The 13,660-nt window shown below is 37.1% G+C and overlaps 1 protein-coding gene across 1 annotated transcript; it reads right to left on the bottom strand.

The window, feature by feature from the left end:
- Positions 1–1,412: 1,412 nt before the first annotated feature.
- On the bottom strand, positions 1,413–8,065 carry hpdb (4-hydroxyphenylpyruvate dioxygenase b). Its single transcript, XM_053504259.1, has 14 exons — positions 8,017–8,065; positions 7,853–7,879; positions 7,653–7,715; positions 7,099–7,203; positions 6,597–6,639; positions 5,618–5,700; positions 4,927–5,016; positions 4,609–4,712; positions 4,424–4,501; positions 3,818–3,980; positions 3,387–3,458; positions 2,756–2,878; positions 2,528–2,644; positions 1,413–2,017 (listed from the first exon to the last, which is right to left on the bottom strand). Exons 1-14 carry the CDS (start codon positions 8,017–8,019, stop codon positions 1,907–1,909), a joined length of 1,182 nt encoding a protein of 393 aa, XP_053360234.1. The 5' UTR covers positions 8,020–8,065; the 3' UTR covers positions 1,413–1,906.
- Between the last annotated feature and the right edge of the window lie 5,595 nt (positions 8,066–13,660).

Here is a 13,660-nt window from a genome sequence, read left to right as displayed (position 1 = left end):
TCGCGATTTATCCGAATGTTTTTTTTTTTTTGGTTTGTTTTTTTAATGACAAGCTGAAATAAAATAGGAGTAACGAAGCTATTTTTAAAATGTAAGGAGTAGAAAGTACGGATAATTGCGTGAAAATGTAAGGAGTAGAAGTAAAAAGTCGGCTGAAAAATAATTACTCCAGTAAAGTATAGATACCCAAAATTTCTACTTAAATAAGGTAACGAAGTATTTGTACTTCGTTACTTGACACCTCTGCTACCGTGAGTAAATCCCACTCAGAGCCACATCACTTTTTGACATATAAGACTTAATTAATTACCATAAAATATTTTATTTTAGAAAATTATTAGCCTACTATAGTACATTAACGTATCCCAGTTATATATATTTTCCAACTAAAATATCCTTGTTTATAGTATATCAGGCGATAAGAGTACCAGCCTAAGAGTATATTAGTCTATTACCCTTAATAAATATGCTAATATATATGAAAAATTATAAATAAAACGTTTTGAGAAGAAAAGGTCTTTTGGAGAATGCGGGCATCGATCCCGCTACCTCTCGCATGCTAAGCGAGCGCTCTACCATTTGAGCTAATTCCCCTTGTGTACTCATGACATTATATGCCTTTAAAAGCTTCTTTAAAAAAACTTAATCAATACATACCTACGTTGGTTATTGTGGATAATAAGAAACAACTCAGAATGAGGGTTTTCATTGGGTACACGTTTTATTTAGAAAATAGTATGTCACCTGACGGTTTTGCTGATTTGCAGAGCCAAGAAGTTACTAAGCCAAGAAATAGCCTACATTTATTTCCTACAGCGCCCTCTACTGTGGAAACAAAAAATATATTATTAACTAAAGTGTTCTATTTTTTAAGTATATTTATTTTGGAGTCGTGTATATAACAGTCTCGCTGTTTAGATGAAATTAAACAGAGAAAAGTACTTCATTGGAGAATGCGGGCATCGATCCCGCTACCTCTCGCATGCTAAGCGAGCGCTCTACCATTTGAGCTAATTCCCCAGGACGCCCGCTACAGTTTTCTAGTCAAGCCTGGCTGTTTTACATCCGCACCTGACGGCTGCTGCTGTAATCATGAAGACTGTCTTGTTGCTTATTAAAGTACTTATTTTACATTCAAAATAACTACTTTGTTTTTTTGCTCTACTACACCTGTACCCTGTGATTATTTATAAAAACACTATCTGTTGTCCCTGAGAAGAGGATTCAGGTTTATCTCAGGGCTTCTTCATTATGTCATCACAGGAACTTTTTAGTGCCATTGGCATCTCTGGTCTGGTCATTACATTTACAGCATTTGGTCATTAATCATCGAAAGCTAAATCAGAATTTCTTTAAATCTGATTTGTGACTGATTATTGCTTAAAGTTCTTTAAGAAGAACTGAATGAATTAACAAATAACCAAAGTCATGTTTGGTTGCTTTGTTACAACTTTATTAATAAACATCTGGGCATATTTGTTTAAAGTCGACATGAATGTAAAGGCATTTGCTGTTTGCTTTTTATTACATGCATAGCCATTGGCAAGGTTTAAAAAAAGGATTCAGGTATCTGAACAGGCGGAAATTAATATAAACAGGCCAAGAGGGAAGAAGGCTAATAAGACTAAAAAAATAAGAACTGGCAATATTCAAAAACAGCTGGTTGGTAAAAAAGAAAAAAAGAAAAAAAGAAAGCTTAATGACCAATTAAAGCAGATTCATGGATAATCTAAAAATTATGGGCTCAGTTGCATTACATAACATTTACAGAATACTGCATGAAGTAGAGAGTTTCACATTCTTACAAAATTCCAGCTTATATATATATATATATATATATATATATATATATATATATATATATATATATATATATAAATGAGTGGATATGTTGGTAAGTAATGGTTCAGATTTGTTCTGATGACCCGTTGGGCGTGAGGACAGTGAGGTTGCCCCTGGCATGCTGGTCTGCCTCAATAGCCTCAAACAGAGACTTGAAGTTCCCAGCACCGAAGCCCTGTAACACAGTGGGATGGAACATTATAGTATCTCTCTCTGTCTCTTTTTTATAAATTTAGAATTGCTGTTACAGAAAATTAATCAACATCCTGTGATATCCTGTACTATTAATACAAATAATGTATTACTATTATGTTTATAATATCATCCAATGAGAGTCCAAGTCAAAGCGTATGCTGAATAACAGAACTCAGTTCTGAGAGTAAAAACTTCCTTTATTTCTCAATTTAAGCAGTTTGATTATGGCAACAAAAAAAAAAAAAATTATCTTGATGGTATCCAAGCACTAGGGAATTGCTGGGAACCCTGTTACACTAATGCACATATCCCAGCATTTTCATAATGCTTAGATACCATTAAGATAGAAAGTTTTGCCATGATCCGACTGCTTGCTTCACATCTGAAACACTGGCCTCCCAGGAGCTCCTTTAATTCTCGTGTGTATATCCTCCTTTAAAAAGTTTGCCCCCTTCAAATGTTTTACTTTGTTAATTTGCATTGTACAGACCTGGTGGTTGTTTCTTTGAATAACCTCCAGGAACACAGTAGGTCGATCCTGGAGGGGTTTGGTGAAGATCTGGAGGAGGTAACCTTTATCATCATAGTCCACCAAAATGTGCAGCTCCTAGAACAGCAACAATGCACTGTGAATGTGTGTCCTAGTGTCGATACCAAGTAATTGTAAATAATACAGTATATTTTCTGATTTGTCAGAGGAAGGTGCGAAGGAAAAGACCTCTAGGATGCTGATGTCCTCATTGATTTTGACCTTCGCATCTTTTAGTTTCTCACGGAGCTGCTGGTAGTAGGTATTTGGCGCAGTCATGAACTCCATGCCACGCGCCTTTAGATTACGGATCTACACACACACACGAGAGGACCATGTACATGTATAAAAACACATAACGAGGGGTGCCAATGTAAAAGTGTGTTGGGGGTTTTGGTGAATACGAGCCACCAGATAAGCTTCCGTGCTCCTTGGAAGTGCTCCTTAGAATCACTGAAGGATTCTATATATTTCTGGATCGAGCCAAAGGTACATCTAAATATATTTTCTAAGATGGTGTTTAGCAGTGGTGATCAAATGCCATTCCATAGCTTTTCTTTTAATTTCTCACTCCACTCACTATATTTGGGTTTGTTCATGTTAGTCATATGGAAAATGTTAGAGTTAGGGTAAGGATTATGAAATAATCAACCATAAAAATTATCATTAGTTGGCAGACTAGTTGAACTACACTGCTCATCTAGTATACAGTATGTAATATATATTATGTCACAAGTGTTTTAGCATATAGTTTGGGAGTAAGCAATCCTTTCTGGAGCACATCCTAGGTCTCGATGTCTGAAAGACACTTTTTACTTACAGCTGTGATAATGTTTGAGGTGTTCATGGCAATGTGCTGGACTCCTGCGCCACCGTAATACTCCACATACTCCTACAGACAAACACACGCAAATACTGTTTAACAAATGACTGTCTTTATAGCTTTGTTCTAAGTATTAATTTGGGAATTTGGGAAGTGTTTAATTGTAGGAAAAAAATTCACTTTGGCATGGCAACAGTACCTCCACCGAACCCTTTTCTTATAACAGGACATCCAAAAATGTCTTGTTTCTTACTTATTATGCCTTTTACAATATTGAAAATAAATATGAATAGCATTTATGGTTGAAAGTTGAAAACAGTGACCTTGTCCTTTAGGCAGTATGTGATAAATATTTTTTTTATTTTTATTTTTTTATTGTGCAGTGTGCATGCTTGTGCGTGTGTGTGTGTGTGGGGGTGGGTGCTTGCCTGGATCTGGGACTTGCGTTTACCAATAGCAGGTTCGTTGATGGGCATCTTCACCGTTTCCTCATGGTTAGCCACTACAATGGAGCGCAGCGCACTAAATTCTGTCTGCATCTGTTTATCATCTACTGACCAGAAACGGTGGAACAGGAGGTTCCTCTGGTACCTTTATATGCATACACACACAAACACATATTTCACACATTATAAAATTTCTGTTTGCGTGATAAATGGTGTAAAAATGGTTGTGGTAGGACGAGCCCCAGTGCTCTCCTCCAACCCAATCCCTCTCTCAGTCTCCACGCCTTTAACTGCTTCCAGATGCAGACTGAGGATTTGCCCCAGAAACACAAACTGCACTCTGATTGGTTGGGAGGGGAGAGGTAGGTCTACGCCCTGCACTGAAACTCTGCTTTCATTTGTGCTATTTAGACCTAACTGCAATTTGTTTCCTGCCCTGGTACTTAAACAACACCTCGCTCTCTGAAAACAAGGAGGTGTCGTCTCACAATCACAGTGCAGTGAAGTGTTCGTCTTCGAAAGGGCCGATGTATTAAAACTGCTATACTGTACATTTGTGTGTGATATGGATGCATTTTACTGTCTCACCATTCCACCACAGGCAACATCTCATCATCTGGCTGGTTTCCCACCACATGATCAATAAAATCTAGATGTCCGCTCGGCCTGTGGAAGAAGAAACCGCACTTTGATTAATTCATAAAAACTATGAGACAACAACTGTTAAACGTAACATCACTATACTGTGTTATATGTCATGTTTTTTAACTCACAGCTGAGCCAGGAAAGGATCACAGAACAGCGGAGGATGGAATCCTGGGAGAAAGAGTCCTGTGTATCCGTTTCTTTCTACCAGTGTGTGAGTTGTATCTCCATACTGAAAAAAGGGGAAAATAAGAGGATTTGGGGATAACAAAGAGAATTCAGGTATGCTAGGTAGTAGTGATGTTCATATTGCTTTTCAGCGCTGAAAATTTAATTTACATTCCTCAAATCTTAGGACTGCAAGAATATCAAAAGTGGGCACCACAAGTCACATCTACTCGGCTGCACCACAAGCTGATTTGTACGTTTTCAAAAGCCATACGTACTGTCTGTAGCACAGCCAGTTTCACACTGCCAAACTCGTCCTTCAGCACATGAGGTTCCTTGAGGATGATGGCACCTCGTTCTCTGGCTTTCTGTCCACACACACACACAGAATGGAAAAGGAATTGTATACACAATGAAAATACTGCTGTAGTTTTATTTCATCTTATTAAGTTAGATGATTTGGCTCAGCCCAAATGACTCATTTCCATTCCCCTCCACAAACCAGACAATGTTCCTGGTCTTCGCCCTACTGAACATACACCTATACTGTGCATGTTGCTTTAATAATGTAAAAAAATCTACCAAAATGAGCACACTGTCCCACACAACTCAGGATTCATCCGATGTGTAATCTTAATGGAGATGCTGTATACAGTTGGGTAAATTGTAAATACAGAATGCTATGTTTTTTTTAATTATTATTATAGCATTGCTGCATTTTTTGTTTAGTCCTCATAGAAAAAATTGACATTTTTACAAGTAACCTGAATTAACTTCATATGTTTACTTCAAAAACAGGTTAAAAGAGCTGATTCACAAATGACACCTCGTTTCCGGACGGGTGTTCAGAATCTCTTCCCCAATCTCCAACTCTAATGCTTTTAAGGATGTGTTTTTCAGATAACTATTTCAGGTTAAAAAAAGCGATTTGATGAAGATGTAAAGATGGAAAGTGATGCTAATCATTACCTGCACCAAGAATTCACAGTTCTCCACAGCGAAAGCAATGTCTTTGACTCCATCACCATGTTTCACCAGGTGCTCCCCCATCTCTGATTAGATTTGTTGATTTAATTAAGATAAAAGTCAGTTTGTATATATATAAAAATGTATATATAAAATGTAGAAAAGTAATAGACAAAAGTATTTGGCCAAACCTGTTCATTATTGTATTCTGTTTTTTTCAATCAGGCCCCATATTCCCAGCGAAGGGCAAAATTAATGCTTCAGCATACCAAGACATCTTGGAGAATGCTACGTGTCCAACTTTGTGGCAACAGTTTGTGGAAGGCCCTTTTCTAGTGCAACATGACTAAGCACCAGTGCACAAAGCAAGGACTATAAAGATGGTTTGAGGAGTTTGGTGTGGAAGAACTTGACTAGCCTCAACACAGAGCCCTGATCTCAACCCCACCTACACCTTTGGGATGAACTGGAACGGAGCTTGTGAGCCAGGCCTTCTCTTCCAACATCAGTGCATGACCTCATAAATGCTTTACAGAATGAATGGGCACGAATTCCCACAGAAACACTTTAAAATCTTGTGGACAGCCTTCCGAGAAGAGTGGAAGCTTGTATAGCTGTTATAGTCATTGCAGGTTTGTCCAAATACTTTTGTCTATATAATGCATAGTTCAAATAACAGCACAGGATTTCATACATATAACTCCTTATTAGAAAAAGGATCATCTTGATAAACATGCAAATTAGGAATGCCTTAACTATTATGGTCAATATCATTTACTCTAATCAATTACTGTAATGTTTTAGATATTTATATCTGCTTTAACATCAGAAATAACAAAAATGCCTGACACTGTTAATTAAATTACCCTGCAGTTGATTATTGGCCCATATCAGCATTCCTGTTTGTGTTTTATTGCTCACATGACACTTGACATTTGTAGATACATAAACCTCAAGCATGCAGATATGAGTATGAGCTAACCTTGGTTTCCAGGATTCAATGCAGAAGAAAAGACATAAATAATCTGCATTGAGAAAAAAATGAATAAATAAAAAGAAATACAATTTAATGATAAACAGCTTTCCAGATTTAAACACATAAGTACAAATATTAGCAATAAGCACTGCTTTACCATCGCAGCTTCATTTATAGTTCTGGTATGTTGATTGTTCAAAATAGTAGTTCTGGTGATGTCTGTGAATCTTGTTATTTATTGTGATTTAATGTAGCACATGCCTGCATAGAGTCGTGGCCTAAAGTATTAAGACAACATACTGTATGCCATGCATTATAGTTCTCCCTGTGCACGAAACAGGTGATGTCACTAATTAGTTTGAGCCTCTTTAATTAAGGGATGGAACAAATAGGTGGCTTGTACTTCCTGAAGCTGGCGTGTTCACCAATGCAAAAAAAAATGCCTAAAACTAAAGGTTTGCTATTCTAAAGTGAATTGTCATTTGGATTTTTTACTCAGGATGCCCACCTTTCCCTGCTTAACCGCATGAGAGACGACTTCACGGCTGCCCGTCTCCAGACCGCGGTATGCCAGGGGCTCAAACCCCAGCTTGGTGCAATAAAAGGAGGCAGCCTTGGACAAAAACACATGACACATCATCATCATCATCATCATCAATATTCATTCATCTTTAGTAATCATCTGGTCAAAAAGAGTTTATGGATGAGCATTCTATTTTTTAACTGATCAAATCATTTAGTTTTTATTATTATTATTATTATTATTATTATTATTATTATTATCTTCAGGTTTATCTCTCATAGCATGAAACATGAACAGTTCAGCTTCTTAAAGCCTTAGAAGAGAGCACCCTCAAGTGGTTAAAAGAGCAAAGGATGTAAGAAAAGCTCCCAGTATGGATCAAATTAACCGAAGGATGCAGTTTTAACACTGACATCTCCTCCCCTCCAAAGAGCCAATAGCATCTTGCCAGGGTGAAACTCCTCTGAGGTTCACTGAGTTTAAAGGACAATGAAGTAAAAATAAAACAAACCCAGGTTGTTCTAAATAAAGAGGCTTACCTGCTTGGCATTGCCAACCCAGAAGGTAAGATGGTCAAAGCTGAGGAAACTGCCTTGCTCGTGCTGAATGCGTGGCAAGAAATCAGAGGAATAAAGAAACAGTTGTGCAGACAGATTAAAGTTAAAGTGCCAAGTGTTTATGCAATAAACTTGCAAAAGATTAATTCACAAAAATTATATAATAAGTCAATAGCACTTACTTTTTCACCTTTTTCTGAATAGGATGTCTAAAAAAAAGGAGGAAGAATATTTTTTTTATATTTAAGGTTGTGCTTTATGTTATCACATTTATATAGGACATCTTCAAAATGTACAAATAAATAAATAAATAAATAAATAAATAAATAGTAGAACGTCAGCTTACCATTTTGGTGTTGGTGCTGGAGCTCCTGATTTTTAAGATGTGACTTTTGTTCTCGTTTCCAAATCTATTTATAAAGGGAGGGTCTCGTAGCTCTGCCTCAGAGAGGGTGGGTCAGAGGCAGATAATTAGAAGATTGCATAAGAGCTCAATTAAAACGCTGACCAAAGTGATGTCCTAATAAAAAAAAACAGGAATAATGTGAATAATGATAATAATAATGATTTTATTACATTTGCATTAGTTAGATAAAATTTTAAATGTGACTCCCAAAGCGTTAAACATTAAAGCAACAAACATGTGTACATACACAAGGGGTGTTCAAGTCAAAGTAAACAAACAAAGTTAAAACTCCCCCACTAATGCACTTATCCCAGTGTTTTACTAATGCTTGGATACCATCAAAAAAGTTACCTTAGTAAGCAAGAGCCATGATCAAACTGTCTGCTTCACTTCTGATATGCTGGCCTCCCAGGAACTCCATTGATGGCCTAAACATAGCTTGGAGCCAGGTCAGGGCTGTGCATGGGACGTGGTGATAACTCCCAGCCGAGTTCCTATAATGTGCAAGTGGTGTACAATGATGAATAATTGAATGTACAATTCCAACAAATAGGTGTATCTTTTTTGCAAATTTAATTTTAACTTTCAAGAATTCATGGGAACGACTGCAGCCATGACCAACTTGGCTGAGATTATCGTTCATGGACGTATGGCCTTCTTTAAAACATATGAACCATTCAAATATTTTACTACAGTTAAGAGTCTCATCACTGTACTGTGCTTGGAGGTTAATTTTTAAATAAAGTCCCGGTTGGACTTGAACACATGAAAAATGAAAAATATTAATAAAGATAATCCAGCATTTAAACAAACAAAAAAAATTAGGGAATGATTTAAAAAGTATCTTATATATATATATATATATATATATATATATATATATATATATATATATATATATATATATATATATATTAGGGCCGGGACTTTAACGCGTTAATTTAGATTAATTAATTACACAAAAATAACGTGTTAAAATTTTTAACGCATTTTAATCGCACTTATTTCGTTTCGGCGGACTGATTATACTGGAGCACCAACTAGCCTTCAGACAAAAACAAACTACAGTGAACATGGACAAAGAAGCTGATGAGACCGCTTTGGTTGGCCCTGTAGATGGGAAATTTTGTTATAAAAAAACGAATGGATGGAAGCGTCGATAACAGCATGGTTGTGTGCAAGCTATGCAACAAGGAATTCGCATATCACCGCAGCAAATCAACCCCAAGTATCACCTCAATGCTAAACATATAGAGTTGAAGAGTCATTATTCAATGTTATACTAAAAATCCATATAAAAAAAACAAATATTTATATGTGATTAATTGCGATTAATTAATTACAAAGCCTCTAATTAATTAGATTATTTTTTTTAATCGAGTCCCGGCCCTAATATATATATATATATATATATATATATATATATATATATATAGTTTAATAGTTTCAATTTCTATTTTCTATTTTTTTATTAATAATCTAAAGACAGTGTAAGGAAGTTAAATACATCCAAATCAGATCTGGATCCAAAAGAAATGCTTTTCTTCTAAAAAAAAATCTGCAAAGAGTAGTGAAATTCTAATTTCGCAAAACTTTAAAAAGCATCTCTCTTTTAATTAGTATCAGCTTTTACATATGCTTTTATGGCCATCCAGCTGTTTGCCCATCTGGAGCACAGAGACAAGAGGAGGTGCAGCTGTTCTGCTTTCTTATTGGCTAGCTGGATTTTCTTGCTCTCTACTTCTACATGTCAGACAGAGGATATGTGATGCAGCCTAAGATATACTCTATATATATATATATATATATATATATATATATATATATATATATATATATATATCCTGTATGGTATAACTTAACTAAGAAAATCATTTAGCTGAAGATAAATAACTGGTCCATGTTGGTTTTTTAGGCTTAAAGGTTTTTGAGTTCAGAGATTATTAGTAGGAATAAATGTTTAAGGTTTATGGTTAACACTTTACAGAAAGAGCAAAGTCATTCTGACGTCAAGACCCTCCCAGTCACGCCACTCTTAGCTCCATATGTGTGCATGTTGTTTTTTTTTTTTTTTTTTTACTTTCATTAGTCTATTATGTCTCCGCTTACATGCCATTTTGCTTCACCTTGGCTCTTTTTCTTCCCTATTCTTCAGTACTCTTATTCTCAGAAGAGTTTTTACCCTTGTGCATCATGGGACTTCATTATCAGTGGTTACAGTAAGTGCACCCTTTCAACATGGTGTAACAGAAGAGAAGTGGGTTTTTGTGCCCACTTATGTATGGTTGTACCGTCATTTCTTCATGAAACCAACTCTCATGAGTAAAAGCAAACGCTAATGTTATTGCAGACAAAGAAAAAATAATGTTATGATCATCTAATTAAAGTGGCTTATTAAGTATTTTTTAAATATAAAATTCACAGAAATTCGTACGGCTGTCAAGCTGGATCTGGAGCTGAAATCTGTTTGTGTGTGTGTACAGTATGGGGAATAGGTGTTTAAGTGCAGAGTGGTAATGATGTATGTCCCTTGAGATGAGCATGTACTTATCTCAGAAGGGTGTTGGTTAGGTGGCAGGTCTGTAGGGAATAAGTCTGTGTAAGACTACTTCATCGGTTTTACGCTATCACAAAAGCACTCGGGAAGAGAAGAGCGCTCGGTGAACAACTCGAAAACAAGCATAAAGACTTAAGAGCAAACAAAAGAGGACAAAGAACAGCTTATCATGAGTGAAAAAACAGTTGAAAGCGAAGTGCCAATCTTCCCTTATCAGATGGACGATAAGGAAAAAAGCAGAGGAGAAGGTGAAGGGGAGGAGGAGAACGTTGCTGCTTTTCTTGTTCTCAAACCCGAGCAGATGCAGGAAGACGGTGTGGAGCCGGCTGAGGATCAAGGTGCTGCTTCGAAGAACAAACCCGGAAAAGTACAGTCGGTTTTCTGTCTAGTAAGAGATCAGATCCGGGGGCAGCCTGGTCGCGAGGCGAGCAGGACAGGAATGCTGCAGCTAGTGCACCAAGTCACCAGGCAGATGGACAGGACCAAGGTGGAACAAAGAGGATTTGAGAACACCTCGCCTAGGAAGGAGGTCCTAGAGTCTCTGGAAGGTCATAAAGAGACAACAGTGGATTTGGAGAATGTACAAACACAGGAGGAAAGCAAAATGGGTGAGTGCATGGTTCTACTTCAGCAGATTCTAAGCAGCATAGAGGGTCTAAGGAAGGAAGTGGGCGATGAGCTAAAACTGCTTAGACAGGAGGTTAGGAGCAACACGGATAAGGTTCTGCGAGAACTAGAGACACGAGTCACGCAGAACAATGCGAACACAAACACGCAGGTTCCTGTCCCTCTGAATCAAGGAGCGCCCAAGAGACGCATCCTGAGACGAACTTTGACCACCGTGGCTCCAAAGACCTCTACGACCCAAGCATTCCGTCCTCGCTGCATGTCCGAGCCTGTGGGGGGACGAGACGTGGAAAATGCGAGCACCGCGAACGGCACTTTAAGGATGTCCAATCTGGAGCAGCTGCTTCCACCTGTTGTTATTACTCAGCATGCTAAGAAGCCTGTACGCCCCAAAATGCGCATGAACAAACCTTAAAGTTTGCCACTGAGAATGCATCTAAACGGGCATAAAATCCCATCAATCATTCATAAAGACTTGCACCGTATCTCGCCATGTCTAAGAACTAAGACCTAAAGCAAGCTACAAAGGATGGTATAAAGAAATGGATATAAATGAATAGAAAATAAACCTGATCACCGCTTGCATCTTGGGATTTTCAAAACATGTGCCATGCTGTGGATACAAACAAATATGAAATAAGACATGGATTAAAACTGCTGCCCTGGCAATGACGGTAGTTTGCGAGATGATTGGTTCTAGATGGACTGATCTTAAGGGCATTTAAACAATCTAATCAATCTCATATGTTTAAGTCACTCCAAAATATATAGTCTGTGTTTTCGATGATTTCGAGGCTCTATGTATCTGTCTACTCTTGAACCTCCCTTAACATTAATTGTTTACTAATCATGATGCAATGTGTGCTGCAAGAGCCATGTGTTCTCCCATGAGCGTTGTAGCGTACAGGCACCTGTCATCAACAAAGCACTTGTTATCAGCATCCTTTCTATGATGACTTATAAATATCCATTATCTCTAAAAATCAATATAAATAACAACGCTTTTCATTTATGCTTCAGTGTGTCAGTAAGTAATTCATTGTTAATTCATTCAGTGGCTTTTATGAACGCACTTTTTTTTTTTTATTCCATGTCTGAACTGACCAGATAATTATATATTTTTCCTACTAAAAAAATCTGTAAAAATGTCTAAATATGTTTTTTGGGAAAGTTTGTATGGTGGAGTCTGCAGACATTGTTTTGAGTGATTAGGATATCTGTAACTTCAACTGTGCACAAATTTTATTTACAATGGGATAGTTGTGCTGATTATATGAAATACATGGGGGCATTCAAGTCAAACTGGGACTTTTTTTATTGTGCAGGATAACAGCAGACAGTTATGAGAGTAAAACATCCAATTATTTCTCTATATAATCCCCTGCTACACAAATGGACTTATCCCAGTGTTTCACTAGTGCTTGGATACCATCAAGGTAGAAAGTTTTCTCAGTACACTAGGGCCATGATTGGACTCCCTGCTTAATGTCTGAAATGCTGGCCTCCCAGGAACTCCTTTAATGGCCCAAACATGTGGAAATGGCTTGAAGCAAGGCCAGGACTGTACTGGGGACATGGCAATTGTAGAACATCTAAATGGTTGTATGTCGCCCCTTTAGTGGCTGTTCACAATAAATGATATGGAAAGGCCCAGGGGGTTTGTGGGTAGATGAAAAAAGAGTAATAAACGTTTTAGTAACAGACAGTGTGTGAGAAAGAAATAAAGAAGAGCTCGGTGCTACACAAGTGTTGGTCATTTTGTCTACACGCATCTACAGCAATAACTCCCAGCCTAATTCCTGTAATGTGCAAGTGGTGCGATTGATTGTATGAGGTTGTGCCTTTGGTAATCAAACAAGATGAGACTGCGCTAGTCACTTAATGTTTATGGGTCTGCCTAGTGTCTGCGATTGTCATTCACAGATGTATGGCCTCCTTGCACTATTCACGTTTTTACTCTGCGTTAATTCTTCTGCAGATCTACAGTCACCAGAAATTTCATCACAAGTCCCTGTTTGACACGAACACCCTATGTTTTAGAAATGTGTCCAGACTGATGTCCAGAATGGTTAATTATATTTTCAAATTTTGAAAACACACTAACATTTTGAAATATTGTGTATAGTAGGCAATGTAGCTGCTTTCATTAAAATAAAGCATGTATCTTATAGCTCAAAGATTCAACAATCTGGATAGATTTATAGACATTTCTACATTATTTTTGCACTCGTTTATTTTGCACGTTTAACCGAATGTTTTTTTTAAAACACCTTAGATGTTTAGCCTGTAACAGATATTTCCCATAATGCATTATTGAGTTTATGCAATTTAGTAAACTGTTTTTATCAGATATACTTATATTAGAGAAAAGTAAACAGATTAGCTATTTCAAAATAAGGT

Source organism: Clarias gariepinus, chromosome 9 (genome assembly GCF_024256425.1).
Source record: "Clarias gariepinus isolate MV-2021 ecotype Netherlands chromosome 9, CGAR_prim_01v2, whole genome shotgun sequence".
In the NCBI taxonomy this organism is placed as follows: domain Eukaryota; kingdom Metazoa; phylum Chordata; class Actinopteri; order Siluriformes; family Clariidae; genus Clarias; species Clarias gariepinus.
Note: the sequence above shows the minus strand (reverse complement) of the source record. Positions and strands in the feature narration are given on the sequence as shown.

Excerpts from the sequence above, each read along its gene's own strand:
- hpdb (XM_053504259.1), bottom strand. Across the intron at positions 2,879-3,386 it reads CCTCAAACATTATCACAGCT|ATCCGTAATCTAAAGGCGCG; the intron begins GTAAGTAAAAAG and ends GTGTGTGTGTAG. Across the intron at positions 2,645-2,755 it reads AGGACATCAGCATCCTAGAG|GAGCTGCACATTTTGGTGGA; the intron begins GTCTTTTCCTTC and ends TTGCTGTTCTAG.